General features: G+C 59.0%; 2 protein-coding genes across 5 annotated transcripts in view; both read left to right on the plus strand.

Moving 5' to 3' along the window:
* The first annotated feature begins 3,053 nt into the window (after window positions 1-3,053).
* On the plus strand, window positions 3,054-11,954 carry CCDC183 (coiled-coil domain containing 183). Of its 2 annotated transcripts, none has more exons than XM_040460275.1 (14): window positions 3,054-3,161; window positions 3,583-3,704; window positions 4,171-4,248; window positions 4,458-4,625; window positions 4,843-4,947; window positions 6,832-6,954; window positions 8,225-8,347; window positions 8,440-8,506; window positions 9,056-9,156; window positions 9,759-9,919; window positions 10,191-10,359; window positions 10,448-10,555; window positions 10,626-10,722; window positions 11,470-11,954. In XM_040460275.1, the coding sequence occupies exons 1-14, from the start codon at window positions 3,092-3,094 to the stop codon at window positions 11,583-11,585; spliced, it is 1,608 nt and encodes a 535-aa protein (XP_040316209.1). In that variant the 5' UTR covers window positions 3,054-3,091; the 3' UTR covers window positions 11,586-11,954. The 2 variants fall into 2 exon arrangements, with proteins under 2 accessions (XP_040316209.1, XP_040316210.1); XM_040460276.1 differs by having other exon boundaries at window positions 8,440-8,494.
* Window positions 11,955-12,098: 144 nt separating this feature from the next.
* Window positions 12,099-20,623, plus strand: part of RABL6 (RAB, member RAS oncogene family like 6) — a 28,340-nt gene continuing 19,815 nt past the window's right edge. For 2 of the 3 annotated variants that reach the window (XM_040460272.1, XM_040460273.1), the window contains exons 1-2: window positions 12,099-12,428; window positions 20,145-20,279. In XM_040460272.1, the coding sequence (XP_040316206.1) occupies window positions 12,299-12,428; window positions 20,145-20,279 (265 nt within the window). In that variant the 5' untranslated portion in view covers window positions 12,099-12,298. The remainder of the gene's footprint in view (window positions 12,429-20,144; window positions 20,280-20,623) is intronic. The other variant, XM_040460274.1, reaches the window with a different exon arrangement.

The following is a 20,623-nucleotide window of genomic DNA, read 5'->3' on the forward strand; positions in this document are numbered from 1 at the left end:
GGGCCCTGAGGTGGGGGGGAGTGCAGAATGAGGAGTGTGGGCACCCCAAGAAGAGTGGCCAGACACCAAGCTGACTGATCTCAGGCCTGGTCAGCAGCTTCGGGTGCGGTTCTAGCCAGCTCCCTTAATCTCCTACAGATCGGCGCAGCTAGGAGAGCTCCAGCTGGGGCGCAGAAGACCTGGGCCAAAGACTTCCGGAACACAGCCCTCAGGGCGTCTGCACCCCAAACTGGCCCTCTCCCCCCACAAAGACCCTCCCCACACCCTAAGGTGACCCAGCGGGTGTCCCCTGCACACAGGCGTGGCCAGATCTGCCAAACCTGTGCAAACTGCTTCCACGCCGGCCCAGGAGGTCAGACCAGAGGGGCTGTCCCCTATGGTGGTTGGCTCCCATAGGGCAGTGAGAAACACGGTGGCCACCGAGAGCTGCAGAGGGTCAGAGAGGCTCTGGGCACTTGGCGGAAGGGCCATCTGCATGCTCTGGTGCTCTGACACTCCCTGTCTGGCCCCGGCGTCCCCCACAGTCAGAGGTGACAGCTGCTCCTGGGGGTCGCTGGACAAATAAATGCCTTGCCCTTCTCCAACCTGAGTTCTGCAGCCATCGGGAAGCACGTCAAAGCAGCAAGATGAGAGACAGATGTCACCTTCGCATCATACACGGGAGGACCTGCCAGGGCAGTTCCTAACACTGAGCCCCAGAATCGGGCCCTGCGGGCACTGGAAGGCCACCACCACGGCCTTGTCCTATGGGACCCACTTCCACACAACCAGTCCCGGAGGGGCAGAGCAGAAGGTGTTGGGCCAATCAGCGCCTGACTCCCAAGAGACGAGGGGCAGGAAGCGGCTGTGCCTGCCTGCCTGCCATTCCAAACCCACCTATCAGATTCCGTCCTTCTCTCCAGGGGAGGAGGAAGCGAGGGGTGGGGGCAGGCCAGAGCTAGCTTGCAGAAGCTCGGTCCGCTTGGCAGGCAAGTTCTGGAGTGTGTAAGATGACACACCCCACCCACCCCCAGCAGAGGAAGAGGCAGAGATCACATAAAACCTGGGCAAGTCCACCTTCCCAGTAACGCTGAGGACACACAGGCACAGGGCCACGCCGCCCCAGCCCCGGCTCAGCTCCCGTACCTCTCGGCCTAGTCAGTCGTTCGAAAGAATATTGTGCACCTACTGTGCAGCAGGGAATCTGTTAGCGGGAAGGCACAATGACGGGAAGCCCGGGATAACCACGGGGGGAGCAGGCCGGGGTTTGAGTTTTCTTTCATGTCCAAGTGGGTGGTCCGGGACCCACAGGCCGTCAGGGGCCCGGGCTCCGTTTGGCCCGCTCCCTGCTGTGACGGCCTCTATTCCAGACCCACCTCGTGGTCCGAGACGGTGACAGCGGTGCTAGTTCCAGTCCCTGGGGAGGAGGACAGCTCCCTCCCACTTGTGCTTACACTCCATTGGCCAAAACAGAGTCCCACGATATCCCTGGTGCCAAGGCGCCTAGGGGGACAGCCTTGCTCTGGGCCACCACGTGCCCCACTAAAATTCAGAGGGTGTACATCTGCAGAAGAAGGGAGAACCAATAATATTGAGGGACAGTGAGCAGCCTGGCCTCAGGCCCTGGGAGAACAGGGGGCAGAATTGGCACTGTAGGGAGCAGACCAGGCCCTTGACGGGTCCTTCCAACCCCCCGAGGTCTCAGAGGGAGGGCAGAAGCTGAGCTTGGAGTTTTAAATGGGTCTGGACTCCCCTTTTAAAAACTGGCAATGACTTGGGGCGCCTGGGTGGCTCCGTCGGTTGAGCGTCCGACTTCGGCTCAGGTCATGATCTCGCGGTTGATGGGTTTGAGCCCCACATCAGGCTCTGTGCTGACCGCTTGCTCAGAGCCTGGAGCCTCCTTCGGATTCTGTGTCTCCTTCTCTCTCTGCCCCTCCCCCACTCACACTGTCTCACTCTGTTTCTCAAAAATAAATAAATGTGTAAAAAAAAAAAGAAAAAAAAAAAAACTGGCAATGACCAGAAAGCCGAAAAGGTCCTTGTGTGAGGTCGTGGAGGACCTGCACGTGACAATATCTGAGTGAAGGCTGTGGTCATGAGTGGGGTCCCCGGATTTACATGTTGGACCCCTAACCCCCAGGACCTCAGAACATGACTGCACTTGGAGATCAGGCCTTTAAAGAAATGGTTGTGTTGAAACGAAGTGGGCCCTGATCCACTCCGGCCTGTGTCCCTGTTAGGAGAGGAGGTCACAGACACGCACGGAGGGACGGCCATGTGGGGACACAGCGAGAAGATGACCGCCTACAAGCCGAGGAGGAGCCAGCTCTGCTAACACCTGGCCTCCAGGATGTGAGACGAGCAATTGCCATTGTTTCAGCCACCTGCCACTTGGCTGTGGCGGCCCCTGCAAATCCATGCGGCGCCGCTGGAAAAAGCAACCCATCCGGTGTGCCTCCCTCAGGGTCCCAGGCTGGCAGGTGTTCGGAGCGCTTAACCCCACGGGAAGCTTGGGTTGCACATGACCCCGCCTGGAGTAAGCAGCATCCGAAACTAGACCCGGGAATTGCCCCAGGAACATGGAGGTGGAGCAGGGCGGGCTCCAGGCAGCAGGTGGAGGTCAGGGCGGGGTGAGGTCGTCAGGGCTGACAGCTGAGGTCTCGTGAGCCAGGTTGCCCGGGGTGTGGAATCTGAGCTTGGGGTGGGGTGAAGAAATGGAGATCGCATAAGGCAGAGATTAGAGGTTTTAGGAGGCTCAGCGGAGGACAGCCTTGGGGTATGGAGGGGATGGGGAGGGTACAGGGGGCTGGCATGGTGTGCCGTGTCAAATCACCACAAATCACTTCCTTATGGAAAGTGCCTTGACCCCAGCAGTGCTCCTGAGCAGACAGCAGCTGACCCGAGCATGCAGGGGGCAACCCCAAGGCTGGCGGGGGGCACAGAAAGGGGGCAGGGTGGGCCGGGATCTCCAGGGCCCCGTGGTTGAGAATCTCGGCCCCCATCACAATGGGCTGAGATTCCGGGGACGTGAACTGCTTGTGGCTCTGTTGAACAGGCCCAGGACAGGGAGGGCGGGAGCTGCACGGGGGCCTGGAGGACCCTGACGGCCACCATGAAGGCATGCAGCGAGGCAGATGTGGAGGGGCAGATCCAGGAGCTGAAGACAATCACTCGGCTCCAGGGTGAGCCCCCCCCGTCCCCCCCCCCCCCCCCCCCCCGCAATGGACCAGCCTGCCTGGCCCCATGCAGGGCCCAAGGGCTTTCAGATCTAACACAGGGCCGGTCCAGGGCAAACAAGGGCTAGCGGCCACCCCCCCCCCCAACAGACCTGGGGGGGGGGGGCAAAAGGGGCTGCCATGCAGGGGGCTTCACGGAGATTTGTGAGCACAGTGAGCCCCAAAGCCAGAGGGGACGTTCTCTGGCCATTGGGTCTGGAAGGGATCACAGGACGCGCCCCCCTCTGGCTGCCACCTCACGTCCCCCACTGCGCAGCACAGCCATCACTAAGGGCCATCCAGATAAGCACTGCTGGGCAGTGAAGCCTGTGGCCCTCGAGTGGGGGCAGGAAGGAGCATCTCCGTGCCCCTCCCCTCCCCCCACCAGAGCAATGCCGGGCACTGCAGATCCAGGCAGTAAAGGAGAAGACGGTCAAGAACAGAGCCACGCTGGCTCTCCTGCACAGCACCATCCGCCGTGGGGCCCAGGACTGGGCTTTGGCCAAGAAGGTGAGCAGCCCTGCTCCCCCTCCCTGCTGACCACGGGCTGGGGACGGGCACATGCTGAAACAGGCCCACACACAAGGGGACAACAAGGACCTCCCCCTTTTCCTGCTCTTACCTCTCAGGAGCCAGGGGGCATCTTGGGGAGGGGCTCCCCAGGACCTGTCACTCCAGCAAGCCCGATGGGCAGGTTCCCCACCGCCCACCCCAGATGGCAGGGTGGGCCTGATGGGGAGCTTTTCCTGGGCTCCCCCTACAGCAGGGGCCCCTCTGGCTCTCTGGCCATGTAGGGGAGACCTGGGTCCTCTTCTCCTGACTCCCATCACTTCTGAGCTGGGATAGCCTGGATGGGCCCTCGCTGCTGGGCTAGCACAGGCTAGAGAGGCCCGGGGAGAATGCCTGGAGGGAGGGACTGGTGGCTGGGGGTACACAGGGAGACCGGGGTCCCAGCTCAGCCACCACCTCTCTGCAGTATGACCAGCAGACCATCTCCAGGGCCTGCGGGAAGGACGTGCCCATGAGGTTGGCACACTGCCGCTGCTCCATGGAGGTAAGGTGGCAGGAGGGATCCCTCGGCCTCGCCCGGCCAGCGCACCGCCCCCCCCCCCACCCCGACCACCACCACTAAACCACGTTGCGGAGCCGGTGGCGGGCAGAGCGAGTTCCCAATCCCGGGGGTCCCGCCCCGCCAGCCCCGCTGTGCGCGGTCCCCGCGGCCCCTTGCGCACCCACGCGCGGGCCGTGCCCTCCCCGACCCAGGTGGCGCGGGAGAAGCTGCGAAAGTACGTCTTCGACCGCGTGAACGTGCACAACGTACTGATCCACCTGGTGCGACGGCGGGAGCAGAAGCTGGAGAGCATGAAGCTGGAGCTGGCTAGTTTGCGGAGGCAGCCCGACCACACCAAGGAGGAGCAGCGCCTGCGGCAGGTGGCGGGCGGGGCGGGGCCTCCGGTGGGAGGGGCGAAGCTCCTCCGGGAGGCGGGGCCCCGGGAGAGACGGATGGGACTCCGTTGCACGGCGGGGCTGGGAGAAAGCCACACGGGCAAACCCTCCCTGGAAGAAAGCGCAGCCTCCCCGGTCGGCCTCCAGGTGGGCATCCACGCGGTCTGTCCCAAAGCACCGTGTGCCCTCGGGCGACCCCCAGGTCCTCCGCCAGCTGGAGAACAACATTGAAAAGACCGTGACCAAGATCACCGCGAGCCAGAACATCTACCTGCTGTACGTGGACCTGCTGGATTATCTGAAGAAAGTGAGCCCCCTCGCCCCACACCTCAGCCCAGGGAGGTCATCTGGCCCGGAGGGCGGGAGTGTCAGGCCCCAGCCTGCACGCAAGGCTAGGATCTCAGTGGGGACCTCAGCCTCCGGGGCAGGGCCACCCCTGCCACCACCACCCCCTCCCGTGGGGAGGGGGCTGCAACTCTCCTCCAGGCCGGTTTGCCTCTGGGACAGAGCCCTGCTTGAGGCCCCAGCTGAGCAGGGACACCCTGCACCTGTAGGTGGAAAACATTCCATCGAGAACGTGTAATTTGCTGTTTCAAAAAGGCATATTATGGGACACATCAGAATTGTTTGGGTTTTCTTGCACGTACTTGGTGGTTCGGTTTTTATCTTGCCCCATCCTTTATCGTTGCCTGGCCTCCGAGGGCAAAAGATGGGCCCTGAGCCTTCAGAAGGTCCCTCATCCCAGAGGGACTTCACAGACGGCAGGCCAGTAACCTGGAGCTTGCTGCCCAGCTCTTTTAAGCCAGCCGCCCTGCCCCCAGCAGAGGAGGCCTGGAGGAGGCCCCCAGGGGGCCACAAGTCCCACCGGGAGGCAAGGCCTCTTCATGGGGAGGAAGAGGACCAGAAGATGGGAGGGCTGGACGGTGGGGGCCCTGAGGGGCACAGGGAGAACGAGGAAGTTGTCCACACTCCCTCACCCCAGGGCTGGGGCAGGGGGAGTCCTGGAGGGCAGCGCAGCGAGCCAGGTGGCAGGTAGAGATGTGGTGGGATGGGCAGACACCGGCACTCTTCCTGGCTGGGGTCGCAGCCCCCCAGGCTCTGCCCAAGCTGCACAGGCAGGTGTCACGGTCCTCCTGCCTGACCCTCTTGCCTCAGCCCCCTGTTGCTAGACTCAGCCGAGGCCCTGCACACCTCACCTTCCTGGGCCCACCACCCCACTCCGGCTGTTACCTGGGGTCCAGACCTCCTTCATGTGACCAATTATGTCCCCCGGGGGAAATGTTCTTTTCAGAACATACGCAGTTTTTAAAAATAACTCCTGGGGTCATCTGTATTTTTTTAAAAAACTAGGGAAATTCTACATTATGTAGTTATTAACAACAAACGACTAAGGGTCAAGATATATTAGATATTGGGGCGCCTGGGTGGCTCAGTCGGTTGAGCGTCCGACTTCAGCTCAGGTCATGATCTCACAGCTCATGAGTTTGAGCCCCGCGTCAGGCTCTGTGCTGACAGCTCGGAGCCTGGAGCCTGGAGCCTGCTTCAGATTCTGTGCCTCCCTCTCTCTCTGCCCCAACCCACTCACATTCTGTCTCTGTCTCCATCAAAAATAAATAAACATTAAAAAAAAAATTTTTTTTTAAGATAAATTAGATATATACGAGCCTGGCTCTGAGCTTAATACTTCATTACATATAGATTCTGACAGCAGCCTTGTGAAAGAACCAATTATCAATAGGTGGGCACACTCAGAAGTGAAGTGGCTTTCCCAAGTCCCCCTAGCCCGCTGGTCAGGGCAGCCTTGGCCTTGAGCCCTAGTCTCTGACCCCACGTCCGCGTTTCGAGCCCCTCTGCTATGCTTCAGACAGCAGCCACTCCCCAGCCGCAGGCTCCCCCGGGGTGGGGCACAGTCACCGCTCACCCGGTGCCACACCCCCATCACAGCCTCCTTGGAAGTGTGTCTGAGTGTCCTGGGCAGTGGGAAGGCCCACCAGGGAAATGCCGTCTGCCCTCCTGAAACGGTGCTTTCCCTGCTCTGTGCCTGGTGGGGGCTGGGGCCCCAGGCCGGACCCTCCAGTGTCCCCAGGGCCCACACTGTCTGGGGTAAGGAATGAGGGGCAGCGTCTGCTTGGCCTGGAGCCCCGGGGCCATCGGTTTCTGTGCCCACCTGCTCCCGCCCCTTTCGATGCAGGAACTGGCCAGCTACCCCACAGAGCTGGACAAGCTGCAGAATCTCGTGGGTGACTACTGCTCAGAACTGTCAGACATGACCGTCATGTCCCAGGATGCCATGATGATTACAGATGAGGTCAAGGTGAGCTCAAGTCCCAGGCCTGGGGATCCCGCAGGTCCCTGTCTCTGACCCGTCTGGCCCAGGGTCTGCAGGGACACTCACAGCCTGCGCTGCCCACCATCACTGGAGGGACCCAGCAGCCACCTCACTGGCCTGCTCTGCTCACACACTAGGCCCCTGGACAGAAAGAGTCGCCCCTGGGCATGGAAGCCAAGAGGTAGACACAGGAGGGAGAGAGTTAGCCCGGTGCAGGCAGAGGCCATCCATTCACCAGGTCTGCACCAAGGCCTCCTGGAAGCCCTTGTAAGTCAGGCGTGCATCCTCCTCCTGATGGAACCATCAGCGGTCCATGAAGAAATGTCACACAACCACTGGGCCGTGCTGCAGAGACGAGTGCGTGATGTGGGGCCACTGGGGGGCCCTTAGCTGCTAAGGGAGGCAGTGCTCAAGTAGGGCTCTGCATATAACCGAGCGGTCCCAACCCTAGAGGACGAAGGACAACCAAGGTCCTGGGGCATAACGGGGCCAAAGGAGGCACGGCTGGCTGGAACAGAGCAGGTGCAGAGGAAGGGAGCCTTTGAACCAGTGGAGGCAGTGGGGCGGGGGGGGGGGGGGGGGCTAGGTGCTGGCCCCCCACCCAACCTGGAGCTCTGGGAGGAGAAATTTGCGTTTCAAAAACGGCCATGCTCTGGCTGCAGAGGCTAAGGGTGAGCAGAGTCCAGATCCTGGTTGCATGGAACAGACCAGCGGTAGAGCTGGGCGCCTGGTCATCACTGGGAACCCAAAGCCTCTAAAGGTCACCCGATGACGTGTGGGGCCAAGTCAGATGCGGACGGGGGTGGGGAGGGCAGCGTGCAGGACGCAAGGGCAGGTGTGGAGGGATGATAGATTTAGCCGCCAAAGCAGGACACTCGGGAAGAGACGGGGCTGGGGGAAGATGCTGACTTCCTTTTTAGACTGGGGCATCACTCCAGTGAGCTGTCAGTGGAGCCGGCTGAGGCAGCGGGGGGCCCAGGCTACAGAGAGAAACGGGGTCCCTGAGCCGAGGCTGCAGTTGCAGAAGGCAGCACCCCCAGGGGCCAGGTGGGAGAGGCGTCCAGAGAGGAGAACGGAGGGCCGGAAGGACTAGGAAAGCCGCAGGCCTGGGCACGTTAGAACGGAGGGGACAGCCGAGAGCTTCCAACACTAGTCCCAAACCTAGAAGATCGGGACTGAAACCGCCGGCCGGCCGGACTTAGCACCACGGAAGCCGTGGTGAGACGTACCCCTGCCCCACCGCCTGCGTCCCCAGATGAACATGAGGCAAGCGGAGGCGACTTTCATCGAGGAACGCAGGGCACGGGAGAACCGGCTCAACCAGCAGAAGCTGATCGACAAGATCCACACGAAGGAGACCACCGAGAAGTTCCGCAGGGTGAGTCCCTGCAGGACCCTGGGACCGCACGGCGGCCGGAGGCCCCGCCCCCGCAGAAGACGTCGCTCATCCCCTCCTCCCCCTCCTCCCAGGGCCGGCGGGACTTGGACTTCCCCTCCAGTCTCACGGGTGCAGAAACCGTGAAAGGTAACCTGAAAGGTAACCCGCTCAGCTCTCTGCCCGCCCCCAGCCAGGGTCCCAAAAGGCCGGCAGGGACTCAGGTCTCTGCGAGGGCTGCTGGGGCGAGGGAGACAGACGGGCCCCTGCCCGTCCCCACTAACCTGCAGAGGCTGAGTGCCAGCAGCCACGGCCCACTCTGCAAGGCACTGCTCCCAACCTTGGGCTTGCTGCTGAGTGTGCTCGAGTCCCCAGTTTCTCAGCTGTGAAATGCACTTAACGGTGCGGTCCCCTGGCTCCCCAAGGCTCGACCACCCAGTGATTCCTCAGAAGGGTGGTGTCAAGCCCCCCGGGTCCCCGTGCTGCCTCTGAGAAGTGCCAGGAAGCACCCGTGCCAGGCACCCGCCGGATGGAGCTGCCCTGGGGCGTCCCTGAAGGGCCAGCTGAGGGGGCGGGGGGAGCAGGGCAAAATGCAGGGAACTCCGACAGCCACCCGCTCAGCTGGGCACGCAAGGAGATGTCTGATGGCCTCGGGCAAAGCTCCCGTGACCCTCCTGCATGCTGGCCACCCTTCCCCTCTGCTCTGCCCAGTGAGGAAAAGAGAGACCTCCCAGGCTGATATCCAATACCGGACAGACGTGACTGCTTTGGTGGAGAAAGTGCAGATGGCTGTGCAATGCTCCCACCTCTGGGTACTGCCCCCTGGCACTCCTGGGGTGTGGGTGGAAGGAAGGGGGCCCCCGCCCCAGCCCAAAGCCTGCCGCGGGTACCTCTTGAATGAACGTGGGCACAGAGCCGTGGCTTCACGGCTGAGAGTAGAGAGCACGCCGGGACAGGGTTGGCACATCCGAGCCACACTCCAAGGGCCACACAGGACCCGCTGGGACTGGAGGGAGGATCCAAATGCCGAGACCTTCACCTACGATCCTGTCCCTTCCTAAACTGCCAGGACCACAATGAGAGGCTGACACTGCCTGGCCCTTCCGTTTAATCCGATCTGGCTTTATTATTAGTAAGCTTAGCTCCCATCCACGGCCCTGACTTTGGACGAGTGGCTCAGAGCCCCCGGCAGTCTCTCAGGGGTGATCTCCTTGCCTCTGCCTTGGGCTGTCTGCCCTCTCTGCTCGTGCTGTGAGCGACACACGGGGCCTCACATAAAGCGCTTCACCCAGTGCCTGGCCGCGGTCAGCATTGTTCCTGACCGCTGGGGGGGGGACCCCGGAAGAAACCAGTTCTGGGGGGGGCCCATGCCTGCCTGGCCCACACCTGCTTCTCTCCCCACGGGCCCGGCCAGGACATCGCCGGCCGCTTCCTGGCTCAGAGGACCACGGAAGAGAACCTCGGGCTGCAGGTGGAGGGCTGCGAGCGGCGGCGGGTGCAGCTGGAGGCCCTGATGAAGAAGCTGGAAGCGGAGGAGACCGCGCTCAAGTTCCGCCAGACGCCCAGCTCGGCCAGGTACCCCAGGAGGCCCCTGCCTTCCCCCGGGGCCACCCGGTGGGGCCCTCGTGAACAGCCCATGTGGGCGGGGCCCGGCCCAGAGCCCAGTGTGTCGGCTGCCAACGGGCCTGTGGGTAGCCTGGCAGGTGGGCCGCGAAGGCCCGGCCGGGCGATGCCACGTGCCCGCAGCTGAGCTCTTGAGCCCCCGAGTTTAGCACGACACCCGACGCAGGTCTGTGGCCGCCTGCCCTCGACTCTGTGCCACCTCGCTCCCCACCGTCCTCAACAGCTTTAAGTCTGTCGAGAAGAAAATGAAGGACATGCTGAGAGAGGAGGAAGAAAGGCTCCAGCTGGCCTCCTCCAACATGACCAAGAGCCAGAAGCTGCTGCTGACCATCCAGATGGGCGTTGACAACCTCTACGCCCGGCTGATCGGCATTGCGCTGCCCACAGCCCAGGTACCAGCCGCAGTGGGGCGGAGCCGTCTGCACGGAGGGTCCCTGGGAGAAGCCAGGGTAGAGATGAGACCCTTCTCCGGGCCTACAGAAAGAAGTGCTCTCCAACACCCTCGACGTGCCCAGCAAGCTGGCATGCTGTGAGGGAAAGCTCCTGTACCTGGCTGACAGACTGCAGGCGCTGTCCAGGACCGAGGAGGTAGCCCGAGGCTGGGGGTGCCTATTCGTCCCATGTACCCTTGGAGCTGACAGTGCCCTGTGCCCTGCAGGTCAACGCAAAGGTGAGGGATACCCTGGAGTCCTCAACTCTGAAGGAGAAGCAGAACCAGAGGATCAGCTTTGAAGACCTGGAGGACGATGTGATAGGTACAGGCTCGGGGCTGGGGGCCAGGCCTCCCGGCATTGGGGAGGGGGCGTGTGGCAGATGGTTCTTTCTGGCCAGGACAGCCCAGAGGCACAGGGGGGCTATGAGGACAGACAGGTGTGTCTCTTGTACCCATGGGGTTTTAATTCATGGAAGGGACTTAGTGAGGACATGGAGAGGCTGCTGCTGTCAAAAGGAGAATTTACTAACTTTCCTGACACATGGGAGCATCACTGCCCGCGAGGCGGTGGAGAGGAGCAGGGGGAAGGCCGAGGCCAGAGCCTTTATGGGGGTTTCTGTGGGAAAGGCAGGGGAGGGCAGGGTAAACAGCTTCGGATGGGCTTTTGGAATAATTCCAGTGGGCTTGCCGTGTAGGGGCCGTCCCCAGTTGTCTGGTGCCTGGGCCTGGGTTGATTCAGGCGGAGGATTATTGACCTGGTGTGAGAGGGTGACATAGAAAGGGGGCTGGGGGGTGTGGGCTCTGGATCGCTCGGTTTGCAGGAGAGACGCTCCCAGCGGGCGAGGCTTCTGCTGTCTCTAAGGATTGGCTAGCCCTGCGAGGGGACAGCCTCTCCCCGGGTCTGTAAGACCCCACACGCCAGGGCATCAGGAAGATAGAAAATAAGAAGAAATTGCTAATGGCTGGCCGGGTGATGGATGCAGGCCAACAAAGCCCGCACTGTAAGCGAGTTCGCTGGAGCAGAGGGGCTGCAGAGTGCAGCTGCCCTCCTCCTGGACCTCCTTTCTAGAAACCTTCCAGTTCGCAGACGTGGACCACAGCTACGTCCCCTCGCGGGCCGAGATCAAGAGGCAGGCCCGGCGGCTGATCGAGGGGAGGCTCAAGGTGGCCAAGAAAAAGAAGTAACCTGGAGGAGGAGCCCCTGCCCCGCCCCGCAGCCCCCGCCCCCCAGCCGGCGCTTTGTTACACAAATAAACATTTTTCCGGGACTGCCGGGGGGGACCGCGGGAGAGGAGTCTCGGAAATGAACCCTGCGGGGACGCAGACGTGGGGGGATCACGTTGGGAAGTCTGCGGAAACGTGTGGTGCTGGGTGAGGGGCCAGGGTTAGGGGGTGAACGGCGGTGGGGGGACGGGTCCGGCGAGGAAGCGGACAGGTGTCGAGCGCCTTCTGCGAGCCCGGGGACCGCCCCGAAGGCCGGCCGGCCGGCTGACGTGGCTCCGCGTGCACCTCCGGCCCACTGCCCCGCGCATGCGCACACCCCCATCCCGCCGCACAGCCGGGGCACTCGCGGCGCCCCTCAGAGGCGCGCCGGGCCAAGTCCGCTTCCGCTCGCGTTCCGCCGCGCATGCGCGCACCCTCTTGGCCCTCGCGGCACCCCGTAGCCGCGCGCCCAGCCGAGCCGACGCCAAGATGGCGGTTCTGACAGACGGAGGGCGGCCGCGCCGGGGGTCCCCGGGGCTGGAGCGGAACCGCCGCGGCTGAGCCCCTGAGCTGCCCTCGAAGCAGGCGCCCGGCCGCCGGGACCCGGGACATGGTGCGATCCGCGCCGGGTCGCCGTCGTCGCCGCCGCCGCTGAGCTCGCGGGCCGCGCCGGGCTCGGACGTGGGAGCGGGAAGATGTTTTCCGCGCTCAAGAAGCTGGTGGGGTCGGAGCAGGCTCCCGGCCGCGACAAGAATATCCCCGCCGGGCTGCAATCCATGAACCAGGCGCTGCAGAGGCGCTTCGCCAAAGGGGTGCAGTACAACAGTGAGTGCAGGCCGGGCGCGCTGGGTTCCTGCCAGGGGACGTGGAAAGGGGGGTCCGAGGGCACGGGTGGAGGAGGGCGCTGCCCCGCAGGGTCCGCAGGCCCGGGCTTTGGCGACTGGGACTTGGCAGAGACCAGGGCCCTGTCGCGCCCCCGGGGCCTGGCGGTCTGCGGGGAGACGTGGCAAGTCCTGTTGCTCCGTGTGAGATGTGCTGAGCCCTTACCTGTGGCAGGTACCCTAGGGGTGTTCACTTGGGCTCAGGAGGTGATGTCGGGAGGTGATGCCAGGCTGGAGACGAGGTCCTGGAGGACCCCAGGGCCGGAGTGGGGGCGCCTGGGCCCGTGGCGTTCCCCTCTGGCCGGTGGGTCATTCCCGAAGAATACGGGCACGTTAAGAAATCTGTGCGTTTAGTTTGCACGGTAAAATTCGTCCAGGCGGTTCCTGGTGCGTTCTGCGGTGCCCTGATTGGCCCGGATAACCTCGTCCAAGAGTGATTCTTATATAACGTGGGGAGAGCTCTGTGGTCTGTGACGCTTGAAGGGGTGATGGGCTCCCCGTCAATGAACCACGTGACGACCTGCCCAGGGGCGGTGAGATCCAGCTGGATGTGGTGGTTTGAGCTTTGGGATTTTTCTTTGTAGACTTCGCATTCAGTTTGAAGAGAATATCATCTACGCCACGCGTTCCTGCCCCCCTCTTCTTTTTTTTCAAGAAGCATTTGTAAGGGATATATTTGGAAAAAGCTCCAGAAGGCACAGAGACTCTTATTGTAGGAGACTTCTCTTCCCCCGAGGGAAGGAGGAGTTATTTTCAGACGCCCTCGGAGCCCAGGACGTTTCCAGTCCTGTCATAAATTATGTAAAACGTATAGCTCCTGAGGCTGATGGTCCTCTTGGCCTCTTTTAAGGTTTTCCATCTGGCTGGCCTTTTCCTAGCATTACTTAAAGGACTTTTTATGTTCTCTGGTTTTAAATTGTTTTCCTTTCAAGTATTTGCATATATTGCTACAAGATTTTGGGTTCCTCCCTACCCCCGCCCCCTTTGCCACTTTCAGGGGAACTTTCTGGTCCCTATGATGACATATTGAGGTGGTACCATGCAATATTAAACTAATTAGAAAGACCTTTGTGCAGGTTTAATTTCTTTACATTTATTTATTTTTGAGAGACGGTGCAAGAGTGGGGGAGGGGCAGAGAGAGCGAGGGAGACACAGAATCTGAAACAGGCTCCAGGCTCCGAGCTGTCAGCACAGAGCCCGACGCGGGGCTCGAACCTGTGAACCACGAGATCATGACCTGAGCCAAAGTAGGATGCTTCACCAACTGAGCCAACCAGGGCCCCTAAAGACCTCTGTGCAGGTTTTAAAGAGAGGTATTTTAGATGTGGGTGTATACAACTCTCAATTTTGTATGTGTTTGTCACATTCAGAGAAGAGAATGGTAAGTCGAGTTACTCATGTGTACAAAGCTTTAGAATTTCCATTTGGCTCCCTTATTTACTTTTATTACTTAGAGTATTATTTTAAGCTTAATTCTAGTTGTGTGGAAATCAGAGCTGGAAACTGTAAACTTTTCACCTTCTGAAAAGCACTCCCTGACGGGCACATCCCCTGGCGAGGGTGGTTAGGAAAAAGGGGGAGGTGCCATAGAGTTGTTCCAGAGAGGTGAACCCAGCCTCGGCTGGTTGAGGGACAGGCTGTGACTCCCTACAACTGCAGCAAAGGTGGAGAGATGGAGAGAAATCTCATTTAGAGGGAGATTGGCCCGGTAGGTGAACAGTGTGCAACTTGGAAACTTTGATTTCCTTCATTTATTTATTTTCCAAAATACCTTATTTAGGGGAAACCAGCCAGCAATCTGATGACTATAGGTTCAAGATATTTACACGCAAGGGTTGATGGTTTCCAAGTGTATCTGTTGCCTCTTACAGAACCTTGTCCTCCTAGGGCAAAGTTTTCTTTTAAATTGCTGTGATAATAGAAGTGATTCATGTCATATATGCAAGAGCCCCAGCACACACATCAAACTTAGAATCAAACCCGAATGAGACGTTGGACCATAATTATAGTTTGAAAGTTAATTGCATTCAAAGTGGAAGAAAGGATGTTACCTGACTTGGTCTATCCTTTCTACTCTGGACACGATTTACCGGCCGCGTTTAGTGAAGAAGCTTGAACTGGGGCACCTTCCCAGGTCAGGAAACGCCAGTCGTAATGGAACTTGTCAGGACTGCACTCCTCACAAAGACAGCGTCCAGACACTGGGACAGCCAGAGTCCTGGCCAGTTGGATCTCAGTGCTAGAATTTAGAAATGGACTTAAACACTTTCTCACTGAAAAACCTTCTGAAAGGCTGATTTCAGGGTGAGAGCTTTTCCAGGGTAAGAAGGAAACGGCTTTAAAATCATATCAAGACTCTATGAACAGACAAGTCATGTTTGAAAAAGAACCAAAAAGAACAGCTAGGAATGAGAAACACAGCCGTTAAAAGCAAGAAGCCAGCAGTCAGGTGAATCAGCATAATAACCACACTAAGGAGAGAATTCACGCCTGGAAGGGAGTTGTGTGGCACAGGAATGGAGCACCCATGGGGTACGAGTTTCACACAAGATTAGCAAGAACGGGGAAGAAGCAATATTTGAGGGAACGAAGGCAGGGTTTTCCAGAATCCACGAAGCACGTGAAACTCCCAAGAAGTCCCAGTCCAGGCTTTTAAAAACATCCTGCGAGCGTTTCAACATCGAAGTCCACGAAGCAGCCAGAGCCCAGCCCGCCTTCAGAGGAGCAGCCTACACGCCACCGAAGCAGCAGTCCCGTTTGCGGCCTGAGGGAGGTCCTCACCCGAGGAAGCAGTTACTCGCGAGTGTGTGTGCTTCAGTTCGTTTGCAGTCCGAGCCGGACCGTTTGCTGTGCACAGGCGCCCGCTGAAATAATGCCAAGGTCGTGCGCCGGGCCGGTGGAAACGGCGCTCGGGACACGGGGGTGGGGTTCAGAAGGCTAAGGTGAGCGCCGAGACCGGTGAATATGTGGGGCGACATCCAAGCAAGCGCTGGTCGTGGCCGTCACCGCGATGGTGACTAACATGGTCCAGGTGGAAGGAGGGACTGATCCCCTGGAGGGACTCACGGAGCCCGGGACCGAGCCGATCCGAGTTAAGGCATTGGAAAGGCCTTGCGCTGTTTACAAGGAAGATAAAGAGATTAATTAACTTGAGATGTATCACAGCAAATGTGAATGACTGTTAAAAGTTTAAGTTATTGGGCAGGAGCGCCTGGATGGCTCAGTCCGTTGAGCGTTCCACTCTTGATTTCGGCTCAGATCACGATCCCAGGGTTGTGGGATCAAGCTCCGTGTCAGGCTCCGCACTGGGCATGGGGCCTGCTGAATATTCTCTCTCCCTCTGCCCCTCTCCCCGGTGCTTGCTCGCTCGCTCTCCCTGTCTCTCAATGAATGAATGAGTGAATAAAAATAAATTTAAAACAATACAATTCAGTGATCATGAACATCCCACGTACTTGTGGTCACTGACTTAGGAATACAGTTTGAAAATTTAGGAAAAACACAATAAACCCCAAGAAAGGAGAAGGAAGGAAATGACCAAGAAAAAAGCAAAAACCAGTGACTCTTTTTTAAAAGAATCAATTGAAATGTTCACCAGAATGGAACATGGTGTGTGTCTGGTAAAGCAGATTCTGGAGAGATTGATAAAGAAAAAAGACAGGTGTCACGAGTGATCAGGAGTACGCACCTATAACTACAAGGTTTTAAAATACATAATGTTCTGAATAATTTTGCGCCAGTAGAACGGAAAACTTAGAGTGGGCAGTGTCCTAGAGAGTGGCCCCTAAAGCCGACCCTGAGAAATACAAAATCTGAGATCAGAGAGCCGAGCATCACACTGATGGAGAAGACACAGAGGGCAGGGGCACTCAGCCTGCTTCCTGCACTTGGTAAGTCCTGCTGCCAAGACAGAGGAGGACAGTACCAAAAGGGTAACCGTCCGGTCCTGTCCATGAGCACAGAGGGAATAACCCAGTGAGAAGCCAGGAAATCGGATCTAGAAAGTCATCAAAATATTCATAACAGACCATTGTATCGAGACCAAGTAGGACTGCCCAGGAGTGCACAGATTAATAGAAAAGATACATTCTACGCTTTACCAGCGGGTTAAAGGAGAAAAAGCATCATAATCTCAGTAGGTGCAAGAAGATCTGATAAAATTCAACGTTTATTTATTTTTGGGACAGAGAGAGACAGAGCATGAACGGGGGAGGGGCAGAGAGAGAGGGAGACACAGAATCGGAAACAGGCTCCAGGCTCCGAGCCATCAGCCCAGAGCCCGACGCGGGGCTCGAACTCACGGACCGCGAGATCGTGACCTGGCTGAAGTCGGACGCTTAACCGACTGCGCCACCCAGGCGCCCCAGATCTGATAAAATTCAACGCTCATTCGTGATTTACAGAAAATAAAAAGAGAAAACCCACTTTTTTTTTTAAAGATTTTTATTTTTTAGTAATCTCTACACCAACATAGAACTCGACCCCACAACCCCAAGATCAAGAGTCACATGCTCCACCATGTGAGCCAGCTGGGTACCCTGAGAAAACCCACTTCTTAAGAAGCAAACTAGGAACAGAAGGAACTTCTTCTACCTGTTCAAGAGTATTTACCAAAACCTGCGTCCGTATATACTAATGAGACATGGGAAGCGTTTCTTTTCAAATCAGGACCAAGGCAAGGACTCCCCTCTTTCACTGAGCTTTCCACTAGGACATAGAATTCCACCCAGTACAAGAAAAAATACAAGTGTGGAGCAGGGGCAGATACGTGCCCTTCTAAAGGGAAAAAATTAACATAAAAATAATGAATTTTCCCAGGGTGCCTGGATGGCTCAGTCAATTAAGTGTTGACTCTTGATCTCAGCTCGGGTCTTGATCTCGGGGTCATGAGTTCAAGCCCCACGTTGGGCTCTGCGGTGGGCATGGAGCCTACTTTAAAAAGGTGTGTGTGTGTGTGTGTGTGTGTGTGTGTGTGTGTGTGTGTGAAGTCTCCCTTTGTTGGGACACTGTTACGTGTAGGAAATGGACTTCTCACGCCTTCTTTACCACAGCGCCCAACCTCTGTTTCTGGCAGCATGATAAAGTTAGTGAGCTGAACAGCCCTTCCCTTAAAAAACTTAAAAAAAAAATTTTTTTTTAATGTTTATTTTTGAAGGAGAGAGAGAGAGTGTGAGTGGGGGAGGGGCAGAGAGACAGGGAGACACAGAATCCCAAGCAGGCCCCAGGCCCTGAGCCATCAGCACAGAGCCCGATGTGGGGCTCGAACCCACGAATGCGAGATCATGACCTGAGCTGAAATCGGACGCTCAACCGACTGAGCCACCCAGGCTCCCCAAAAAGCATTTTAAAAGTTTGAATAAAACATTTAGGAAAACGTCGACATATCACTCAGTTCTGAACTCGGATAAAGGTTGTGCAGCTGTCTGGTGCACGTTTCTTAAAAGCAAAGGGGTGATGTTGGGAGGGAAGCCAGCTCTGAAGCCGCCTTCTCCCTGAGGCACCTGCCTGACCCTGGCTGGGTGGTGATCCCCGTGGGGCAGGAGGGAAAACCCTGAACCCATTCTAGAAGGGGCCTCTCCCAGGAGAGCCCCGCCCAAAGCCAGGTCTGTGCAAGCCCAGTGGGTGACCTCCGAGAGGGTTTGCCTCTGCATCATCAGTGTGGTCCCAAAGTCTGAAATGGAGGATTTACTTAAGGTCTTCCCAGGTTGTTAGCGTTCCGAACAACGGGCAGAAATACCACAGGTGCCTTCCGACGGCGGCTCCAGCCCGGATCTTGGAGAGGCTCCAGGGATAAAGTTCCAAGAAACTGGAGCTGCTGGTTGAAGATCAGGAAACCGGCAGACAGCGGCGGGAGCAGGGCAGGCTGACAGCAGGCCCTGGCGGCTTCGGGGCTCGGGCTTCAGGGGATCCGGTCGTGCACGTCAGTAGCACCGTAACGGCTCTGAGTGGTGAGGTCGCGACGCGGAGTGCGGGAGCGTTCTGTGGTGTATACGGCGTCGGGGCCGCTGCACGCCTGAAACTAACGACGTGTTTTGTGCCGACTGCCCCTCAGTGACAAAGTCAGTATGTAGAGTATGTTTAAAGAAGTGGAAGAGGTTTCGGGAAGTAAGCGGAATCCGAAGAGCATAGAAAAAGGCCAAGTAGGTTTGAAAAGGAGCCTGCCTGGGGAAGCTAAGACCAGGGAAAGCGCGACCATGAAGTGAGAGTCTGACGCCATCAAAAGCAACATCCGGAGAGTGAAGGACAGCCAGCTCCTGGCCCGCCGCCGGGACGCGCTGGGGGCTCCGCGTTTGTGCTCCCGCCCTCGGGGTGAGCTGCGCGTGGCCTCTGTCCACCCACCCTCACCGAACGCGTGTCTCGTGTGGGTCCTTAACATGGGGAGTGCTCTCCTAAAGCGACACGCTTCCTGCAGGGTGTTCAGGCTCGTGACAGGGACCCAGGGCATCCCCAGGGCTGCGCTGACAGCACAGACACGTCCTGGTGGCTCTCCCCGGTTCTGCCGGGTGTTTGGCTTCTGGCTGGAATCGCGTCTAGACTGCCTGCAGCCTTGAGGGCAGTGATTTGTTGTGTCCCATCTGGTGATGGGATAAAGTGGGAGCAAGAGGAACACCCCTGGTCTGACTGGAGGTGCTTCAAGTTGAAAACAACTACCACGTCCTGATGGCGGAAGCTGGGGAGGGTGGCGGGGCGGGGGGGCTGACGTGGTGACCACGCTTCGTGGGATGAGTAGTGAGTGTCCGAGAACAGGGGTCTTGGAGGAGGACGGGTTGCAGGAGAAAAAAGCCGGGCAACCGTGGGGCCAGGCCAGGGCTCTGGACAAGCCCCTGCTGGCTTCACCCAGCCCCAGGCTGTGAAGCACCATCCACCGTCCACACTGCTGCGCCGGGCACCCGCGCGGGGCCCAGGAGCATCGCGGGGTCCTGGCGCGGGCTGCCCATCTCATCCACGGCTGCCCCGCCTGCCCCTCGTGTCCCCGCACTCGCTGCCTGTGGGCTCGCTCACTGCCGCGTGCGCACTCCTGGCACACGGGCCGCCACGTAAATCCACATTGGACCGGCACGGCACAGAACACGGGCTTGCTGCCGTAACCCCACGTGTGCGGCCTGGAAAGTGCTGGCACTCTACAAAATCGTGTGCTAAAAATACCAGGGCTGTGAGAAAGTGGGTTAAGAGCAAACTACCAAAACCTAGGGAGCCTCCTAAGAACATCAGCTGCCGCCCAAACCCTCCGGCAGCCTGACCCTGACCCTGACCCAGGGAGTCAGGGGTCCCCAGGACATCTGGCTGTAGGCGAGACCGCTCTCCGGCAGGTGTAAAGTCCAGCCCGGTTTGACTCCATCAGCGCAGGGGCGGGGGGGGTGGGGTGGGAAATGTTTCGGGGTCGTGGACAGGGAGGGAGAGCAGAGGGGCCGGGCTGCCGGGACACGGACGGTGTGGTCTCGTCCACGGGCCGAGCAGGGGCCCGACCCCTTGCGGGGGGTCTCCCAGCCAGGCCGCTCCCCGGCGTTGGGCTCCTCCCTGCTCGCCAGCCACGCGGGCCACACTCTGTGTGGAAGGAACGTGGGTGGCAAGTGGGCTCTTGTCGGTGAAGTTAAAGTCTGCCGTTGGTTTGATTTGTTTACCCGATCTGTCCTCCCCCCCCACCCCCCCCACCCCCAGTGAAGATTGTGATCCGAGGAGACAGGAACACGGGCAAGACCGCGCTGTGGCACCGGCTGCAGGGCAAGCAGTTCGTGGAGGAGTACATCCCCACGCAGGAGATCCGGGTCACCAGCATCCACTGGAACTACAAAAGTGAGGGCAGGCTGGGGGCAGGGGGGCAGGTCGAGGGTCCGCCCTCCTGAGTTGGGGGGCAGGTACCGCACCCTTTGTGCGGTCGGGGCTTCTATGGAGGCTCCCTAGGCCTCGGTCCCTCGGAGACGCCTCCCCGGCTATGCTGTCCTCACAGAAACCCTGTAGACCTTGAACGCAGAGGGCCACAGTGGGGGCACCCGTTAAAGCCGTGCTTGGGTTGTCCTGAAATCCCCTCCCGCGGGAAGCTCCTCCAGAGACATAGACGAGGCAGTGGTGGGGGCGCCTTGTGGGGGGCTGTGCCAAGACCCCCTCGGTTCTGAGACCCTAGAGACCACCAGAGGGCT

This window comes from Herpailurus yagouaroundi, unplaced genomic scaffold (assembly GCF_014898765.1).
Source record: "Herpailurus yagouaroundi ecotype Mexico unplaced genomic scaffold, PumYag 249, whole genome shotgun sequence".
NCBI classification, from domain to species: Eukaryota; Metazoa; Chordata; class Mammalia; order Carnivora; family Felidae; genus Herpailurus; species Herpailurus yagouaroundi.